This window comes from Salminus brasiliensis, chromosome 23 (genome assembly GCF_030463535.1).
Source record: "Salminus brasiliensis chromosome 23, fSalBra1.hap2, whole genome shotgun sequence".
In the NCBI taxonomy this organism is placed as follows: Eukaryota; Metazoa; Chordata; class Actinopteri; order Characiformes; family Bryconidae; genus Salminus; species Salminus brasiliensis.
In genome coordinates this window covers 11,952,650-11,974,288 of record NC_132900.1, presented here as the reverse complement: position 1 = coordinate 11,974,288, position 21,639 = coordinate 11,952,650, and the positions used below count along the sequence as shown (strand labels likewise).

Here is a 21,639-nt window from a genome sequence, read left to right as displayed (position 1 = left end):
TATGGACTTTTCTAATTATTTTTAACACTAACACAGTGTTACTCTTACCTCTGCTGTGTGGTGGCTGTACGGTAAGCTGTAAGTACTGTGAGTTGTTCAGTGCAGTGCTACACCGCAGTAAGTTTACAAAATATTATAAAATAATAAATGTTAAAAAATATAAATGGGTCTTAGAGGTGGATCCTGAGGAATTTGATGTGTGGATATGACAAAGTGATCGAAAGCATTTCTACCTGAACCTACATTTTACCCCAGGTTTAGGAGACACCCCTTACAGCAACAGTTCAGCCAAATAATATCAAGCTGTCGCTGTTTCCTCCTTAACATGAAGTCAATCAGCCCGACATCTACAGTATCTACAGTTTACTTCTTTAGGTAGGGTGACCATATTTTGGTTTTCAAAAAAGAGGACACTGGGGACACACAAGGAACAATGTCAATGTGTGTTGTGGCAGCATAACATCTCTAAAATGATGAAACTATGCCAATGAACATTAATACATAAATATTAATTTACCAAAACTAACAAATAGCCTGAATAGCCTAAATGGCCGAATCATCTCCTCTTATTCTTAAAAATGTGAATGATAAATGAATAAATAAATAAATAATTCAGGTAGTCAAGCTGAGTTGTGTTAGTTTACATTTGCATTTAGGCACTTTTAGACTCTCAGACTTGTAGACCTTTAGGCTGTGGTGGGAAGCAGTTTGATTAATGGCTGCATGTAGATGCAGATACATGTAGACCAATAGTGAAGGTGAAAGGGTGTGACTTGAGCAGTTTGGCCAATGATTGATCTTATGCTGCATTCGAGTGCTCATTGGAAGGTTGTATATACCAGGTTGTATTTAACTAGTAAATACAACTTCACTCCGTTTGGGTGTTTGTCAAAAGATCTGCCCGCTGAGTATAGAGTATGGAAATCACAGGAAACAGTAGGATATCACAAGACAGCGCCATTGAGTCGTCTATAAACACTGAGCAATATCAAACAACATCAGTTAATATAAGGCAGCTCAGCGTCAGAGAGTAAAAACAAAAAATGATAAAAACTGAAATTAACCACTCGAACGCAGCATTAGATGCAGGTAGGCTGCATGTAGACCAACAGTGGCGGGGAGAAGGTGGGACTTCAGACGTATTGCAAGCTGTAAAAATCTGCACTGTAGAAACAAACGCTGACATCAAATCAATGCGAAATCTTGTCCGGACACGTTTTTCACATAGAAAGAGAGGACAGGTCCGGACAAAAGAGGACGCCTGGTCACTCTACTTTGGGTTTGCACTGGAGCTACAAGACTAATGCTGCCAACACTGCAATGTTAGCTTAGAGACAATGAGCAATTAGCATTGCGTACATCAAGTAGTTAACCAGTCTCCAATAGATTTGATTATGTGGTTTCTGACATTGGTAAGTAGAACAGTGCTGAAATTAACTCAGAAAGTGCTTGCAGCTTTCTTAAAGCCTGAAGTTTGACTGTACTTTTGTCCATTTTTATAGATAAGTGCCAAACAGTTTCAGAGAAAAAAGACCACAAGCAGAACAAGAACAGGTCTTTTTGATTTATGATTTAACAGCTGATTGTGCTTAGAGGCAAGCAGATGGTGATTGAGGAAGGTTGTCCAATGCTAATTAGGATACAGTATATAGGTGTCTGTTATAGGTGCTTGTTAGCTACATTGGCCTTGCTGCTCTTATGCAGAGCTGACAAAGCAGAACCTGGGACAACAAACTGATCAACTACACTATATGGAATAAAAGTATTGGGACACCTGCTTATTCATGTTTCTTCTGAAATCAAGGGTATTAAAAAAAGAGTTCATCGTGTTTTTGTTGGAGTAACTGTCTCTACTGTCCAGGGAAGAAGGCTTTCTACTAGATTTTGGAACATTGATTTAATAACATTCAGCAACAGACAAGATTGTTTGTGAAGTCAGGGTGACGGATGATCACCCAACCTCTTCTCAGAAGTACTGGATGGATTACACAGAGGGGTTATACCCCTCTAGCCTACGCCTGGTATTAGGCATGGTGCCATGGATCTCATGTTTATCCGCTCTAGAGGGATAAACTGTTGGCAGTACTTCTCTACATGGACTAGACAAGCTGTCTGTGCATTTGCCCATCTGTGTCAGCAATGCATGCAACTTAAAGTAGCTGAAAGCATTCGTTAGAATGGGTGTCCACAAACATTTGGACATATAATGTACATTTGGAGGAAAATTGTGCAATATACATGTTTAGCCTAAGACCCCTTGGTAGTATATTGAGTTTGTGGCCTCGTTTTAACCACAGGTCCCCACGTCCTCCCATACTCTTCCCATACTGTGCCCGCAGGTGTTCTCTGTGAAGACGCTGCTCAATTTGCAAATGAAACCTGACCCTCTCCTGCCCCCTTCCTCTGCGGATGTTGCCTGAGGGGAACAGGACTGGCCAGCACAATGGGCAGGTTCATTGTGGCCGTCCAGCTCCTGGGGCTGCTATTATGGATGGATTAGAAGAGATCGTAGAGGCCCGAGTCGTTTGGTTCCGCAGGCCGGGAACGAAGAGAAGATGGATTATGCATATTGAAGACATCCCCTCCATTATCGCTCTCTCTTCCAGAGCTAAACGGCATGGCGCTTCATTGGGAAAGCGTCATTGAGAGGGTTCTGGCGTGGAGCATCTTTGCATCACAATGGCTTTTTGATTTGGATTGGATCAGCGTCGTTATTCTGAATCAAGGTGAAGCCTGGAGGCCCCACACCAGCAAGCGCACTCCGGCCATTGTGTGCGCGCGTGTGCACGGCTTTAATCCTAAATGATTTTCCTCAGAAGGCTGCGTTTCATGTGGTGTCCTTGCTGTTCACTGTAACACACTTTTTCACAATACCAAGCCTGTGGCTGATAGAACACACTGATTCAGGCAGCATGACCTCAAAAACAATCAGGGCGAAGTCCACGATGAAACTGTTGCATGCTGGAGGTGTTCATCTGGGACCTGATAATAACTTGAGCCGTTTAACATTTTTTAAGAAGCAAATATCAGTGCATTATATAGGGAGTGGGAGTGAAAACATACTGCATGTACACAAGTTATTAGTTATTAACCTTGGTACAGTTTAATCAGAGCTGTTCTTCTTAGAGTGCAAATGCACTATGTGGACAAAGGTATTGGGACACCTGCTTATTCATAGTTTCTTCCAAAATCAAGGGTATGAAAAAAAGAGCTTTTGTTGGAGTAACTGTCTACTGTCCCAGGAAGAAGGCTTTCTACTAGATTTTGAAGGAGGATTGCTGTGAGGATTTGATTGCATTCAGTGACAAGAGCACTAGTGAGGTCAGGATGTTGGATGGTCATCACCCCAACTCGTTCCCAACTCCCCAACTCATCCCAAAGCTTTTGGATGGAGCACCACCATTCCACCACCATTTGCACATCTGTGTGAGCAATGGGTGCATGGGAGCATTCATTAGACAAGGTGATATTGTCTTCATCTACAGTGGCATCTGTCAAGGGGTTGATATATTAGGCACCAAATGCACAGTCCGTTCTTGAGGGTGCTTAAAAGCAGGAAAAATGGTCACGCATAAAGATCTGAGCCACATTGAGCAAAGAGCCAAATTGTGATGGCTAGACGACTGACTGAGTCAGACCATCTACAAAATATCAGGCAGGTCAGTTGTGGTGTTCCTGGTATGCTGTGATCAGTACCTACCAAAAGTGGTCCAAGAAAGGATAGCCAGTGAAAAGGAGACATGGCGGATGAAGAAATCCATGGAGGCCAAGATCTGCTGCCAGCGTCTTGATACCAGGTACCACAGGACATCTTCAGAGGTCTTGTGATGTCCATGCCAAATGGTCAAATCTGTCTGGTGGCACAAGCAGAACCCACTCCACATTAGGCAGGTGGTGCTAGCGTTCACTTCGCAGTCTGTACTGTCCTTGTATGGAAACTAACCGCAGGAACAGAATCATGACACCCCAACACGCTCAGGGGGCAGCGAGTGGGGATAGTACAAGCCCTCTAGTGAAATCACAGAATGCGGTCAGTACATTTAGCTTGTTTAGATCATATCATAGGTTGTGAAATTAAAAGTTGACTGAAGGCCATAGGGGCTTGTTAAATATAGTAGAGGCCGTCCAGAACAGTAGCTTCTTTCTTCTTTATAGATGGACAAAAGGGTCTTTCATTGTTATCTGAATCATTCTGCGAAAAAAAAAGAAAAAAAAGAACAGCCCAAAAGGTTCTGGGATGAAACGCCAAAATTGAAGATCGCATGCAACAAAAGCAGGCAGATTTTCAGTTCCATCCACGAGGCCTTAATCACAAGCCTCCATTTCTGATGCCAAAATGAGGCCTCATCACCGCAGCCTAGCAGTAATATGGTGGCATTAATAGGCCTGCGGTGAGCTGTTGATTTAATAGTAAATCAGTAAAGCTTCGCCTCAAACCATGTACAGTATTCAGCACAAGGTCTTTTTGCATACAAAAAAGGGAGGGGTGGGGGGTTCTCTGATTGCTCCGGATCATCTCTCTCATTCTCTCATCGGAATTGTGGAGGGAACGAACGAGGTTCATGAATGCTAAATGATGAATGGAAATTTGGGAGAGAGCAATACTTGATTTGTGATGAGACAAGGACAATGATGTGGTTTTGGTGGGGGGTGTGGTGGAGGGGGTAGTTTTTGACAGTACCTTGAGAATAATCACCCACGCTTTCCTTTATATCCACTCTTGGCAGCGTTCCATTTGCTGCACTTTTTCAGCATGAATTCTGGAAAATCCGGAATCTGTGTAGATAGAAAGTAATGCTTCTTTCCAAAACTATCTTTAGGGGTGACTTTAGGGCCCAAGATCAGAATCACAAAAAAAGCAGCTCTCATTCTGAGGGAACTGAATGTATTGTTTATGGGGGAGGGTTGGTAATGCCCCCTGGTGGTGGAACACAGACAGAACAGCAGAAAATCCCAGTGGTTGGAGTGGCTCTGGGACATTGGTGAAAATTTTGTGAGCAAAAGCTAGAAGTCGAAGTCCAATGTTATTTTTTTTTTTTTTTTAAGAAAGTGCCGATCCAGTTATTTTGCCCCCCCCCTCCCCCTCCCCATTTGATTATATTAATGCTGACAATCAGCTCACACCTAGGAGATCCGATCTGTATGTTTGTATAAATAATCCAGACACACAGTTTAGATGAGATGAGCTGCTGATTAATACTATACTAATATCTCAATCATTTTTAGAAGCATCTTATATATTTTATAATCCAGCTCCCAGCTCCTTTACAACACTGCAGTCAAGCCACTGTGTGTGTGTGTGTGGTGGTACACACTCTGGACTAATATCTGGAGTTGTTTGTTAACTACTGGTGTGCAAAAACTGGTTTATAGTGGGTGAATGTGCTGTGATTGTATTTTTTCTATTGTGTGTTTGTTAGCATTAGCGTTAGCCTCCATTCAGGTCTGAGCGCACCCTATAAGTATTAAAAACTATGAAAAGCGTGAGGTTCTCCTGCTGGTAAAACAGAGCATTTCCACAATAGTTGTATAAAGGTTCAGATATCATGGTCTGTTTTCCTATTCCACTGTAAAATAGCTCCACACTACCGACTCTAAACTCTTTTATTCCTTGACTTGGGATTAAGATAGCCGATACCCAATCCATAAAAATATGCTTGCTCAGCCTGATCCTGATCAGCTAAATCGGATCGGGACATCCCTAATTTTCATCATTATATGATTAAAAGCTTCAGATATGACACGTATTATACAATGTAGTTCTTAATTCTAATAGCATTATCAGAGCGAACAGAACTAAATAAACATTGGAATTTCTCCCACTGTTTCAAAGAGGCGTCTGAAGTGAAATACACCCAATGCGGTGAGCTCCGTGTATCATTCTACTCCTTCATTCCAACTCCAGCTATGCTGGCAACGCTAACTTTAGAAGCTATATTCAGACATGACAATACATTGACAACTGCAGATGTCTGAAATTCCAGTGCCTCACCCTTGACCATGGACCTTCTGCCATATACTATTCAAACCTACTCACTGCATTCATGAACATACATACAACCAAAGCCTCACTTCACTAAAGAGATTTTCTCTGCTGCCTACAGACTGAAGCTTTTACATGAACTACAGAATATGGAACACTTACTTTTATTTATCTTCTTGGTATGAAAACAGTCATTTTCCTTCTTTTTCATAGAACATTCTTTAAGCTGTTCAGACATGGCATCGGTCTTGGATTTGTTTGTAAATTGTACATAAAGACATAAAGGCAAGCGTTCATCTCTCAATCTTCATAAAACATCCGGCTCTAAAACAAAATCAACACAGCCTCACAAATCAAATAAATACCATTCATTCACATGGTCCGAGCACGGCACTCAAACTAGACACCCCCAAAAACACAAGAACTAATTTACAAAATACTAATAATAATAAAAAATAAAGATAAAAAAAAAAAAAAAATCAAAACTATGACAAATAAGCAGGACAACGTGGAATAAAACAAGTGTCAAGGACTAATTGTTTTCTACCATAAGAATTGTGTTTGTTGAAGTAAAACAAGTGGTTTTATCAGTTATGACATGGTTTAAGATGTGTTATATATGGCGCTGTGCAAGTTATGGACATTATTAAGAAACAGGTTTGCTCTGTCGCCTGATTTGTAACATAGAAACATAGAAAGAGACACTCTGAAAAAATGTAAATGCATTTAAAAGACTATATGTAAGATAAGTCCAAATAAACTATACAGCCTTATTTTTTCTATAAAAACACAAACAATCCAAATGATAAAAGAAAGGCTCTAATAAATAATTAGTTTAAAAAAAAAAAAAAAAAAAAAAAAAAAAAAAAAAAACAGCGCTGCAACGTTCCAAGGCCAGACATTAACCCCTCCCGAGGTGAACGCAGCACTGTAGTTTAAGGCTAAAGGGCACAAAGCTTGTAACCGCAAACTGAATGGCATATGCGGTGTAAAATAACAGGTTTTAGAAAAGCACGATGGTGGAAGGAAACTTAAACAAACCCACAAACAAACATTTACACGTTACTTATTTGGCAGTTATGCATCTGTTCCTCTTTGACATAAAACAAAAGGGGACACGTTGCCCCTATAATGCCCCTCTCTCTGTGCTTCCAGCTCCTTTTCAGAAGGCTGCACTACAGAGAAAGTGTGTGGTTTAGTGTCCGTCAGTCACACAGGTCATCACGGTGATGAGAACATGTGTTTATTCCTCATGGGTGTCCGAAAAATTGAGCACCTCCAAATGCATGCAAATATTACCGGATCCTCGTAAACAGGTTCAGTACAGATATAGATTCCTAGGGACAGAGAAAAGGAGAGGGATATCAGCATTTCTGAGCACTTCAGAAAGACAGCCTTGACTACAATCTCAACGGACTACGTTTACATGAGGAGTTGGGAGAAGAAACCTCAGTGGTATTGATAAAGATTTGGATGGCTACATAGCTCTCTTATGGGTATGCAGTCTGATTAGCACTGGCATTAGCTTGGGAACAGTGTTTATTTTTATAGCCAACGATCAGCCGTTATGGTCCCTTTCAAAACAAAACAAAAAAGGGGCAAAACAGCAGGTATAGCACTAAAATGTGCAGGGCGGGATGCCTCCAGGACCATGGTTTCGATCTAGCCATCACTATTGGCCCTTGTCAAAGTGGCTCAGATTTTAATGCTTTACCTGTTATTGGTTTTAATATCATGGCTGATCAGTGCACTAATATATATATATACACTCTGGACATTTATATGTTTCTAAGAACTGCACAATAACAGTGTGTATAATGGGACTGTGTGCTTGCCAAGTAATAGACTGGCCCTGTTATGGGCCTTTACATTCTTGCATAGGCTAAATTTCTGGCTTTACATAAGATATAACTAAATGGTACCTTGGTGGATCTGGTTTTGCTGAAGACGTTCCAGAAGCGCAGGGTTTCGTCTCCTGCTCCTGTGACTATGGCCTCTCCGTCTGGTGACATGGCCTTCAAGAAACATCAGATGTTTAGGTGTGATTACAAGCCACTAGCACATCTCATTTTTAGCTTAACAAGATACTGTTATAACAAATGTCCAGGTGTTTTTACCAGGTATAGTACTCTGTAGGAATGTCCGGTGAGCTTGGCCACCTGTGTGAGGGAAGGGTATTTCCACACCAAGATCTGATTCTGAGAGTATCCGTGTGTGCTGACCTGTGGACAAAGACAGGGAGAGAGCAGGGTGGCTGTCAAACATCGCTCTTCAACTTAAAGCATTGAATACAATTCTAAATTCTCTATTTATAGAGTACATTATTCTTATATTCATTTTTCTTATTATTATTTCATTATAGTAAAATGTAGTAGATTTTAAGCAAGACCACTCTTTAAGCAAGACCGGCAAGACCAATATTATTATTATTTTATTTTTATTTAAGTTCAATATTCTATTATTACTAGTTCATGCTCATCTTCATGCTCACAACACCTGTACTTCTGTGTGTGGTCCTCAACATGGTACGTACCAGTTCATTGGTGTGTTTGGACCAGGCCAGGTTGCAGACCTGCGAGCCGGTGTCTGTGGACTGCAAAGGCTGACCAGTCAGCGTGTTCCAGAAGCGGATGCAGCGGTCAGCCGTCCCCCCGCCAGATGCCAGAAGGCCGTGTTGGTGCGGCGACCAGGCGATGGCTTTTACTGCCGCCAAGTGCTCTGTGTACTGCTGCATGGGCGAGACGCTGGAGTGGTTCCACACTAGCAGCTAGAGAGATGACGGATGATAAATACATATGGCAATACTAAAATATGTACATACAACTAGATTACAAGACAACCACCTGGGGACTAGATCATAAAGAAGGATTTCACAGCGAGGTGTACAATTTCAATCTTTCAGTCTGTTCTGTATTGTACTGTAGCAGAAGAGCAGTCCAGGCTGAAACAATCTTATAACTTATTAAAACCTGCTGTAGACTGCATAGGTGGATTTTTGTAATGGGTTTTTATGACAAAAACCTGGCCAATATGTATACAGTAGAGAACAACTCTCAAATGTCAGCCCAATAATGTGGCGGCCTCTGGCTAGTAAAGAGGGCTACCTTGTTGTCATTGCCACCAGAGGCAAGAAGTTGGTGGTCTGTGCTCCATTTGAGGCCGCAAACTTCCTGCCTGTGACCCAGGAGCTTGCGTTCTGACTGCTGTGGTGGTGCACGGATATCCCTCTGCAAGATCAGCCTGTCCCTGCTGCCTGAGGACAGCTGGTCGACGTTCCATGCCAACGCGCCTGAGAAAGAGGAGCATACATAGGCAACACATGCATTTACAGACAGGCATGTACATACAATCATGAAGGACAGAGATCCAGTTACAGAGGGTCAGAGAGGACAAAGTGAACTAGGTGAACATGTTTCAGGACTACTTGAACATCTAGGCTATTACAGAAAGTGCTCTGGTGTGAAAGGACTGAACTAAGCAAGCTCCAAACAGCAGTGTACTCACCCACTCTGGCCGTATGTCCCTCTAATACAGAGAGCTTCTTTCCCGCAGCTGCATCCCAAATCTGCACAAAGCCTTTATGAGTGCCCACTGCCACCAGGTTCCCCTATAACAAGGAACAGCAACATATGAGAACACAGCCATTTCTCAGCAGCCGGTGCAATGAAGCTACCTCAGTGTTTCCCAGTCCTGCAAAACCCCTGTGCTTTACACTGCTTAATGCTTTCCCAGCTCTAACTTTCCTGTTTCACTGGCTCACTCACTGGCTACTTGTCAAGCCTTTCATGTGCTGAATAAGGCTGCTTTCTCAAGGGCATTTTGGCCTCCATAAAAAAAAAATAAGAATAAAAAAAACACATTGATGCGTGTTGCTGGTTTGATGTAGGCGGGTTTGTAGGTGGATATCAATTTGAGTGGGAAAACTCATTCAAAGCAGAACGCTTGCAAGCAGGAACTGCTGCCAGCTGCTGTTCTTCTTCTAAACCAAGAACAAGCATAAAAGACAAAGGTTGCTATAAGTTGTCCTTATTGATCTAGGAGTTGGATAGTACAGCTCTGGATGTGAGCACACTGCTGCAATTAAGGCCCCCTTTATCTTGCTCAATACTGACGTGTCCATCCGAGATCATCATCTATTGGCAACAGTATTTCTCTTATTTGCTGAACTCACAGCTAATGCTGGTACTTTTGTTTTTACCGCTACTAGATTCATGACATAGATAAAAGCATTTGGACACCTGATCATTCTTTGTTTCATATTCTATTGGCAATGCTTCTTTACAGGGACAAGACAAGCTGTGTGTGTGCATGCATTTGAACATGTGGCTCATCAATGGGTGCTTACTTAAAGTAGTTGAATGCATTCATTAGAAGGGGTGTCTACAAACATTTAGACAAGTAGAAACAAACATCTAAACTAAATTAATTTGTCATTATTTTTAAAACCATCATCTAAAGGTGAAACAACTAATAACATAAATAAATACCTGTTGTTGACTGGCTAGGTGCGGCACATGGCTTAATGTGGGCAAATACAGGTAGCAGGGACTACAGTAAAGGGTCATGCTTAACCCAGTCAAAAACTTGGAAACACTTTTAAACGAGATGTCAAGTCAATTTTACTTCCAAGTAGAGCTGGGCAATATGACAACAGTCTAAGCGAATAGAGGATATCATCAAAAACACTGATCAACTGCATGTTTCATTACAAACAGTCTAATTAATCTGTCTTAAGTGGATGAAGTGCAGCACATTTTGAGTAGAAAATGTAAAAAATGTGGGTGAGTAATTGAATAGTAGTTTTAAAGAATCTGTGGTTACTGATGCATGTTTGTGATAATGTATATGGCAGTTAATATTGGGCATCGTGAAAATGTTTTTAATATAATATTTTTACCATATTGCCCAGCTCTACTTCCAAGACGCATTTAGGAACGGCAGAAGCTGACCAAAGCATGATACAGCAGAAAGAAACTGTTCACTTTAGCACAGAAATAAAACAAGAATTTAAATAATTGAAAACAAATAACGGTAGAGCACAGAGAATGTGCAAACAAAACAAACCACCCATGTGAAACACAGCACACATCATAACAAATTTAAATAAGCAGCATAAAATAGAACAAATTAAGATAAATACAGGACATAAATTCAGGCAAATTTATAAAACCGTTGCTGCAGATCTCACTTTAGACAGCAAGCTATTAGGTAAGCCACAGTCTCAGGCCAGCTACAGAAAGGCCCACTGCTTTCAAGGCAGAAGCTGTTTCAATGTTGGTAATAACAGACTAAATTACATGATGAAACACACAAAAACTATTCATCGTTGCTTTATCTTTGTAGGGACAAATCAACTGAATAGCAATTAACAGCTTACATCCATAACATTATTTAGACTGTGCTAAGCTTTGTATGTATTATTTTGTTTGTATTATGTTTTTCCATCTTAAATAGTGACAAAATTAAGGTTTTTGTGCCTGCCGTATTGAGATCTACTGCACTGCCCTTGATGAACATAATAAGCTGAATGGAACTCTGAGTAATGTGAAATATTTCATTACTGGCAGACTGACAGCAATAATTCTTCTTTTCTGATTAACAGATTAATTGAAAATCATTGTGAGGCAACCCAAAAAGCGCACTGCGTTCCTCCTCCAAGTGAGGTTAATAACACACATATACTGTAGAGTGCCAGAGACCTTGTGGACACTAGGGTTAAGTGTGATTTTGGAACAGACGTACGAGACATCAAGGCTGTACATGTGTCATATCCGGCACATTTACATTTATGGTATTTGTCTGACGGTCTTATTCAGAGCGACTTTTACACACAGGTGGGCGAATATAGCGCTAGGAGTTTTTCATGAAGACTGCCTGGCTGAGGCGCATAAATAATGTTATGCCGTACATACAGCTTTCTGCAAATGCACCAACTGGGCCAAGAAAATGAACGGCATTAGGTGAACTGTCGATTGGACATCACATGCCCTTGTGAATGAGGTCTATGACTGGATACAATAGAGAAATACTGTAGCGTGCAGTCTAAGACAGGATTTGGGGAAACCAGCTAAACAGCAAATAGAAGTGTTTTATTGAACACTGCCACACAAACCAGTACATCTCAATGCACAAGAAACTTAATATCAAGAGAAAAGGCTAAAAACAGAAAAAGCAAGCTTGATTACCCTCTCCGACCAGCCAACTGACGTTACAGAGTCACCTTCCACAGACAGATCACACAGTCTCGTCACCTGCATATGTAGAGGGAGGAAATATTAATAAACAAACCAATCAACCCATAAAAAAATAATAGTACAGACACACCTACACACCTGACTGGTGCAGGCACTCCACAGGTACACACAGGTACCGAGGCCAACGCTAAGCACGTTTAAGGAGGACCAGTCCACCAGGTTGAGGTAGAAGTCATCCTGCAGCTCAGGAGCATCCAGCACCTTGAACGGAATCTTTGAGATCTTGCGCATGGGTTTCCGTGGAGACCGCAACAGCTTTTGACTTAACGGGTGCGAGAGACACGACAGAAGACATGGAGGACACAAACAAAACTTAAAAAGCAGAAAAGCTACTATTAAATATATGACATCCTGAGAAATGTGACAATAAAGTGCATTTTTTGAATGTTTAGACATTTACCTGTTACTGCTGACAGGTGATAAGGAATATGGGGAGATGCTGTTGCCGTCATCTGGAAGCGAGCGCTTGGCACTTATAGAGTACTGTAAAACAGAGATACACAACTTGAGACCTATATAACTGTTGCTGTGTGCTGCAGGGGTGGCTCCATACCTCCAAATGTGGGGGATAAAAACCCAAAACGAAGGTCTCTGTCTGGAGCAAGATGACAAGACAAACTAGATAAGTGACAAGTGAGTAAAACTGACTTTCAGCACTATATATGCACACCTGCCCCCCCGCTTAACATAACACCCCAATAAATCTTTTCATAAGCACAGTCAGTGTAGTGTGTTTAAAGGTGGCATAGAATGCATTAAATGTAATATAGCATTTAAGTATTTAAGTTCAGATGTAGTTTTGCAAGCCTATTTGCCACCATGTTATTTTGCCTGACTATCCTCCAACAATACATTTTTGTATTTAATTACTTGTCTTATGCTAGTTATGGGAATATGAGTAGGAGTACATAAGTCTGGAGGTGATGTGCTACCCTCCAGTATCAACAACGGCATACTTTCCCCCAGTGTCTGTGCACCAGTAGGCTGGGTGTATGTAAATTGTGGGGCCTGAATAAAATAAGTCAAGATTGCCACATAACAATTTGGGGTTTATGACAATGTAAAGAACAACTGCCAGATTAAAATATCAAAACATTAAAAATACTTGACATATGATGTCCAGTTCTTCCACAGACATTCCAATAAACAGACGTAAGGGTATAGATCACTTAATCGTTGACCAGTTTGCCATCAGCCAGAAATTCAGAAAAATCCTGTCAGCAAAACAAGCAGTGATTTTTGTTTTGTTTAGTGAATGGTCAGCTTTAGCAGTATGTTACCTCCATTCACACAAACACACATCCAAGGCCATTCAAAAGCCGCCTACTCCAGAGCTCCTCTTTTGCCATGTCCTTCGTGCTGAAGTTGGACAAAGCAGATGGCACGAGTGGGAGTGGGGGAGTGGGAGAGCGTATAGAGGCTGTTGCGGAGGCAAATTTTCGACACTGCAATGTTTGGGTGCCTTACCTACAATACGGCATACCTCCGTGGGTGGTGCAGCAGCACTATCAGATGGATGTTCATTAGCTTTTGTGTATTCATTTCTTTCATTTTTCCAAAAAGATTTCAGAGTAGCGATTTCTTGAAGGACATGAACCTACACAAACACCTGATGTGTTTTGTGGTTCAGAGTTCCCAAGTTGGTGAGCGAAAACATGATTACATACAATGCCCCCTGTGGTCACTCACGCTAAACAGGCTCCTCTTCTCTGGAGTGGTTGGCTGCAACCGCCGGTCCTCAGTCTGAGGATCCTGTACTTTCTCGATGCCCGCACCCAGAAGCTCGTTCTTCAGCAGGGCAGAGTACGCCAGGCCGTCTGAGAACAAGAGACAGAAGGAGAAAAGCATAAAACCAAAGTCAAAGACAGCAAGAAATAAACCAAGAAGCAAAAAGTGAGGAATCAAAAAAGGGGCGAGGAATCCAAACGACAGACAGAAACCCAGAAGGGAGAGAAGGAGAGACAGATCAACAAACAGAAGGACAGGAAAGGGTGAGCGAGTGCACTGGAGGCAAACTAGAACCCGGTTGTCATAGTTACCAGCCTGCCATAAGGGAGGCCTTGTATGAATGTTTTTGAGCAAAGAACAGGTTCATATTAAACAGGCTGCTTACTGCTGTTCAATATCCTCCCTACACACACACCTGAAATTTCTATTAAGGGCGCAAACGATTAGCCGCCAAAGTCAATTAGTCAACAAAAGGCCAGTGCTACAGGGTTACCTTACCCACAGCTCCCAGTAACAGTAAAATTAATGAACCAAAAATCTTATTTTATTTGTATTGCATTATTAAACTAAAATATATGTAATATAAGGATTTTTTATTCCCCCAGTTTATACATTCGTATTATCAATACTTAATTGCAAAATACATCACTTAGATATTAAAAATATTATTTATAATATGCACCATTAAAATAAAATCGTTATGACATCAGTATATTGCTACTTTAGCCTGGTCCCCAACCCAAAGTTTGAAACTTCTCTGCTGCAATAAAATTATATAAGGTGAGCAATTTATTTATTCACATTTTATAATAATTAAAAAAAAATTAATGTATTGTTTGCGTTTACGTTATTCCAACTAATGTAATGTAACTCTGCTATTCATCAACAACAGCCTATGATTTTCATATGATTTAAAAAATTATAATTAATAATAAAAATAATAACAATAAATGCCAACACTTTTTTATATCATAACCATGGAAGCAAAGACTAACAGGGGAGCACGTGTCCGCCATGAGAGAAGAGTAAAAAAAATGGGCCATTTAATCATGAATTCCTCCTGATCATGGCTTAGATTTATACAGACTCATGACCAATTATACTGTTACAGCAATATTTTACAAAACAATTAAATGTTCACATTACTGTATATTATTGGGATTGTACATTGTAGATGTTTTTTTATTGTTATTATTTTATTACTTATTGGTTATATATATATATATATATATATATATATATATAGAGAGAGAGAGAGAGAGAGAGAGAGATAGATAGATAGATAGATAGATAGATATAGATATCTGATATCTGATATGTGCTTCTTTAGTTTACAACACAAGTTAGGCTACATGCCCTAGACCAAGAGGGATTAAAGCAGCATTGTGCAGTAGGAAAGTAGGAATTCATCTAGGAAGCCACCTCTCAAGACAGAAATGCTCACACACATTTTTGGACAAACTAAAAGTCACAAAACTGTCACTAAAAGTGAAGAAAGCATGTGGACTGACACGGCACAGTAATATTACAGTTTTACATGACCAGACTTACATAGTGCAATTAGCAGCGTGCCAAGCCCAGAGTACCAACAGCATAGACACTATTACACTATAACAAGACGATGGAGCATCAACAAGATTTTGAATCTGATCTTTTTAAGATACAAACGTTACATAATGCTGCTTTAAACTGATCAGCCACAAAGACAAGTTTGTGTGAACTTTTTCGGCCGCATTTATTCTTACTAAATGGATGTGGCCATATTACAAGATGACAAATTGCTACATTTGCAACATATCTAACTCAACTATGCTAAAGCTTTATTATGCTAGCTTATTTAATCTTTTAACTGGTATTAAAACATTATGTCATGTTGTTTGTTTAGGTATTAGGCTTTAGAGAGTATCACGAAAAGGGGAGGAATAAAAAAAAAAAGAATAAATAAAAGGGTAAAAGAAAAACAATACTCCTCCCTCCTACAACAGCTCCATGTACCTAAATATAGTATTCCTATTTATTTATTTTTAAAACGTAGCCTTCCGGCCACATAAATACAGTGTTTTGTTGACTGATAACAGAGGTCTTTAAAATTGCAGCTTCCAGGATAGAGATGTATAAGAACTCCCTTTTTAATGTTGAGGTGTGGATGTCCAAAATGCACATATTTTCAAAACCGGTTGAGAGTCTGTGCGTGAGATGGAGTTATTGATATTGTACATTCGAACAATATACTGTGGGGGGGAAAAAATCTTCATTGTCTTAAAATGTGCTTACTTTTTATGATGTGTTTAGGTCTACTTTGGCTGTTATGCTTGCTTCTTAAACAATCTGACATCAACCTTTGTGAGTGGTTAGCATCCCCTGCTGGGCTATCATGCTCGCACTAGTGTTTTTGAAATCTTTGCATGTTGACTTGTGTACTGAGAGACAACTAAAGCTCACATTATTAAAAATACTCAGATACATGTGGACAGGGCCTATGAGAGACTCTTATAACCATAAAAAACCTCATCGGCAATGGGTGCAACATCATCGGCAACACTGGTTATACAAAGCAGAAACTTCTTTCACTTAAACAAATAAGCTGCAGGCCCTATAATGCTTTAGAATGTTCAATTTACACTGGATTACTTTGATGAATTGAAACACATTACAGACGGCATTGGAAACAATATGGCTTTTAGTTTAACTGAATCAATTTTACTACAGCAATTGTTGTATTCTAGTCACAGACGGAACTTGATGCCCTAGTTTCCAGCCTGAAAAAGCTCTGCAAATCTCTCTTGCAGAAGCAAATACAAGAACAACCAAATCCCTCTTTATAGTTAGCCCATATGACAAGCATGTCAAGCACTGCTGAAACCTTTGTGATAATCTGTCTCATTATTGCAAGAAAAAAAGTGAACAGATACAAAACATTGCTGCTGAAAAAACCTTCTTACGTTTTGAAAAGTCAACATGAAAGTCAATGAAAGTCAACATAAAAGCCATTTCTATTGGTTCATTCATCATGAAATATTGACAACTGCTAGATTTAAAATATGCCAAAAGAGACAAGGTTTTTGTAGGACTGCAATGAAAATCCAGGCCCTGAGACGAAAGGATTACCTTTGCTGTTGTCCGACGTGCCATCTTTCGTCTTTCTGTTCTGACTGTATGACTTTTCATTTTCCTAAGAATAAAAGACATAACACTGCATTAAACAAGGAGGAAAAAAGTTCCAGCAACTATAATGTACATTAGCCAATCTGACAGTTGTATTGAACTAAATTTACACAGTCCGTTTTCTCCCTATCCCAAATACAGAAGATCACTCAAAACATGTTTGAGCTGTGAGCCTCCATTTTGCAATGAATCTTAAAGGCTAATCTAGCCAACAAATAACAAAAGCTTATTGTGCAAACTGTATGACTACAATCACGCTTGCCTTAAACCAAGAGTTAAGTAATCCCAAATAGACTTGCTTATGTGTTTGTTTTTTAACATTTTTAACATTTATTCAGCCCTATTTTAACCCATTCTACCCAATTTGCCAAATCACCATTGATGTGAGCTCCAAGTCTCTCCATCACTGGCAATGCCTCCAACACAAGGTGGGTGAATACTAGCATGTCTCCTCAGGCACACATACTTTACACACTGCCACCGAAACAGCATCGCTAGATAGCAAAAGCAGCTCTGCAGTTCCAATACAACAGCAAACTGACATCTGTGCTGACCAACATCACCCTGGGAGTGACATGGGGAGGAAGTGAAATCAACCCACACATGACAGAGCAAGGCCAATTGTGCTCTCTCAGGGTCTGGCTGCTGATGGCAAGCAGCATGACCCAGGATTTAAACGATACATGACACTGTTTCCTACAACAGATGACAAAGCAACACTCATGACTGTACAAGCTTGATCGTGTTGGCAGTTGTAGCTTTGAAGGCTTACGTTTATGCGGTGGAAGTTCACGCTCCAGTTGGCTCCAGCACGGGATGGTATAAAGCGATCTCCATGCTTACTTGGCGAGGACAGGGGCGAGTTGGTAGGTGTCAACTTCTGCAGGAAAAAGGGAGAAAATACTGTGAGTTTCCAAAAAATGATCCAGGAGAATCACTGAACTGCACGTTTCAGTGCTTTCTCAAACCCCAAGTCTTTTTTTTATGATCAATAAAAATACAAAAAGAACAAGAATAGACACTTGCTTCATGAACAAAATAGTAAGTAAGTAGCATCTCTCTTCTGCTAGAGATACTGTTTCTGAGACACAAGGTTTGTCTTAAAAACTGCAAACTGTAACATTTAGCATTACTGAAATGTCATCGTAAAGGTGTTCTTCCGTGCATGGAAACTTATGCCCGATTGTCCCACCTTACACGTGGCAACACTGATGGCCTTGACATTTAGCCTCCTCCGCACTCACCACCTCTAAAACCGAGGCAGTGGTCCAGCCAGAAATCAATGATTACCCAATGAAAACAGTGCATTTAAGTACATTAGAGGCTTCAGAAAACATCAAGATAAAATACAGACTCACAATGGGGCTGGCGTTGTCATTCTGTATATTGATTTGTCGTAGTAGCCGGCTCTCATAATCTTGGTCCATGGCTGCAAAGGATTAGAACAGACCAAAACATTACTAAAATTATATTAAAACACAGACAGCCTTTACTCATCCCAGACACTTATTGCCTTTACTGATGCATTAACAAATACTGCACATAAACTGCAGATTACTAGCCTGGCTGCTAAACTACTGGCAGTACACTGGCAATCCCACAGTCCCACACAATATTACCATATAAGAATTTTAATACAGCAGAACAATGTTTTACAATTAAAACCATTATAGATACATCCACAGTCACTTCCAATGGTCTATCATTTACCATCTAAAGCACTGTCAATTATCCAATCTGTCTAAGTGCATCCTATTTGAATGGGGGCGGGTCTCTTCTAGCAACACTGCAGAAGGATGCAACATTAACCAATCACTATGCTTTTATTATGTGTGGTTTTTATTATGTGAGTATCCTAGTCAACCTTATGATGCTCGCATGTCCAACTATATGTCTATCATCAGGAGTATTTCAATAAAATGTTTGTCAGAGTAACTGTCTCTACTGTCCAGGGAAGGCTTTCTACTAGATTTCCGAGCATTACTGTGAGGATTTGGTTGCATTCAGCAACAAGAGCATTAGTGACCCCAACTCATTCCAAAAGTATCAAACGGACCACCAAGAACACAGTTTCACTGCTCCACAGCAATTTTGGAGGGCTATTTACCTCTGCAGAGAGTTTGCATACCTATGCATGGCATTAGTTGTGGTGCCAGTAGGTTCATGTTTATCTGCTCCATACATTTCTATTCTGTTGCCAATAAAAAGGTAAAGGTAAAGGTGCACGTATTTGTCACTGTACAGTGTACAGCGAAATGTGTCCTCCGCATTTAACCCATCTGGTAGTGAACACACACACACACACACACGTGTTAGGGGCAGTGAGTACACACACACACCCAGAGCGGTGGGCAGCCAACTCCAGCGCCAGCGCAATACTTCTCTATACAGGGACTAGACATACATAGCTGTGTATGTACATTTGCACATCTGTGTCAGCAATGGATGCAACTTAAAGTAGCTGAATGCACCCATTCATTAGAAAACGTGTCCACAAAAATGTGGACATAGCTAGTGTATTTTCAAGAAGACTACCAGAGAACTGCCCCCATAAGCAAGACATTTTTTCTGTATGTCACACAGACATGGTTGCTACCATGTCACGCTCAGGTCGTTCTTAACTCCACTGCAGGTGATTATTACTACAAGATAAAGGGTGTACTGGAAGCAGATCGCCCTGTTTGAGATGTTTGAGGTGGTAGCTAAGCCTCTTGTTTATATAAATCGATATCCGTGTGAGATCGAGGGGTGTGAGCAAACAGAAGCCTTTTCACATTGGCTTAATAATAATAAACCTTAGTCATGCCTTAACAACATTGTTCAGCCTTCTATAAAGGTAGCAGAGCTACTAGCTACCACTAAAAGCTCCCGGCCATGAACACCTAATCCACACAACAGACGCTTCTGTCAGTCACACGCTGTAGGCTAGAAGAAGCATAGCTAGATCCAAATAAGAAAAATAAAAATCCTCAAGCTCACCTTTCGGACTGTTCTAGCTAGTTGGCCAGCTTGATATTCTACAGAAGAGAACCACAGAAGGTTTCACACAAAAGACAAAAGGCATCCTTGCCTACACGTAGTCAGAAACGAATCGGCGGTGCTACTAGCTAGCTCTCAATAGCTATCTACAGTTAAGACTCGCTTAAGACATGAATGTATTAGCTAGCTAACTAACTAACTACCTCTGTGGACCCAGTTTAGTAGATTATTATCGAGTTCTAGCTACATTTAGTGGAACAAAACCACTAAAACAACAAACTGTGCTCGACAACAGAACAGCAAACACAGCAGAACAGCTGTTAGCCTCAAAGGCTAACGACTGGATAGCTAGCTAACGTAAGTGAATGACAGTGCGTAGGCCAGCGTATTTACACTAACTAACTGTGTACTGTAGTAAATGAATCAGTTATATAATGAGAGTTGAGAATTATCTAAGTTAAGATGTAGGTTAATGTATCTAGCTAATGCTCCGTTTTGGTCTCCACAGACAGTATAGCTAGCTAGCTAACGTAAACACAGTGAACAGAGCTAGCTAACGCTGCTGCAGCCAAGATAACTAACCGAGCGAGTGTCTTTAAAGAGTAACTTAATGCCAGTGTCGGTCACAGAGCTCTCTGCGCTGTTCTTTACTTTAAACTCAATTAAATTAAACTGAAATTGAACTATTAGCTACTTTCCGTACCAGACTCTCGGCTCCAGCTGACAGACCAGGCTCCCCTGTGTGTTAGTAACCGAGACCGCTGGGCGATTGTTGTTCCCAGAGACGCAAGGTGATGTGGGTAATGGTGACGCCGACCTCACCTTTCTGAATTTGAAAATGCAGCTGTGTTTCTATGGTTACAACGAAAACACCGCATAAAAAACATCGAATAAAGTGCTTCGCTTTGACTTAGATAATATATTAAAATAATATATTAATTTTTAATATAAATATTAAATTATTATTCATATTAAATTAAATATTAAATATATGAGAAGGTGTCCCAATACTTTTGTCCATATCGTGTATATCGTCGCTGTCCAATGAAAAACGTGTATCTCCAAAATGGTGGCTTTACAGAAGAAGGCAACAATTTGCCTTCATTATACATCTAGAATTATTTACACAGTGTACAGAGCAGCCTGGAAAGCAGCGATATACACTAAAGTATTCGGACACCTGTGTCCACAAACATTACATATAGCTACATATAGTGGCAAGAGTTTGGGCCTCCCTGGTGAAACTTGCTAAGTGAGTAAAGGATGACCTCATTTTCAAAAGGCATAAAGGTACAGATGACGGAAAGGAAAGGGTCCCAAGCACAAGCAGTATTTAGTAACACCCGCTCTGACAAATATATAAGCTTTTTGCAGCCAGAAAAGTCTTTCAGTTCTTGTTTGAGGAATTTCAGCTCCCTCTTTTTCCTTGCAAAAGGCCTCTAGTTCAGTGGGATTATTGAGCCGTCTTGCTGCACTGCTTTTTGATGACATTTAGGTCAGGGAACTGGGCCATGGCAAAACCTTCAGCTG

General features: G+C 40.5%; 1 protein-coding gene across 2 annotated transcripts; it reads right to left on the bottom strand.

Annotated features, from left to right (window-relative positions):
- Window positions 1-6,131: 6,131 nt before the first annotated feature.
- On the bottom strand, window positions 6,132-20,886 carry LOC140546022 (fizzy-related protein homolog). 2 transcript variants are annotated; one of them, XM_072669139.1, is made up of 15 exons: window positions 20,813-20,864; window positions 20,110-20,147; window positions 18,489-18,559; window positions 17,903-18,010; window positions 17,074-17,137; window positions 13,927-14,054; window positions 12,638-12,720; window positions 12,316-12,499; window positions 12,169-12,234; window positions 9,488-9,590; window positions 9,088-9,272; window positions 8,517-8,750; window positions 8,101-8,205; window positions 7,906-7,998; window positions 6,132-7,320 (listed from the first exon to the last, which is right to left on the bottom strand). In XM_072669139.1, exons 3-15 carry the CDS (start codon window positions 18,555-18,557, stop codon window positions 7,279-7,281), a joined length of 1,464 nt encoding a protein of 487 aa, XP_072525240.1. In that variant the 5' UTR covers window positions 18,558-18,559; window positions 20,110-20,147; window positions 20,813-20,864; the 3' UTR covers window positions 6,132-7,278. The 2 variants fall into 2 exon arrangements, with proteins under 2 accessions (XP_072525240.1, XP_072525238.1); XM_072669137.1 differs by lacking the exon at window positions 20,110-20,147 and having other exon boundaries at window positions 20,813-20,886.
- Window positions 20,887-21,639: the final 753 nt, after the last annotated feature.

What these genes read in the sequence shown, in the direction of transcription:
- LOC140546022 (XM_072669137.1), bottom strand. Translation starts at nt 18,557, where the DNA reads ATGGACCAAGATTATGAGAGCCGGCTACTACGACAAATCAATATACAG. An exon ending in CAGTTGGCTGGTCGGAGAGG is followed by an intron (nt 9,591 to 12,168) that starts GTAATCAAGCTT and finishes TCCTTGTTATAG; the next exon opens with GGGAACCTGGTGGCAGTGGG. An exon ending in GGGACATACGGCCAGAGTGG is followed by an intron (nt 9,273 to 9,487) that starts GTGAGTACACTG and finishes CCTCTTTCTCAG; the next exon opens with GCGCGTTGGCATGGAACGTC.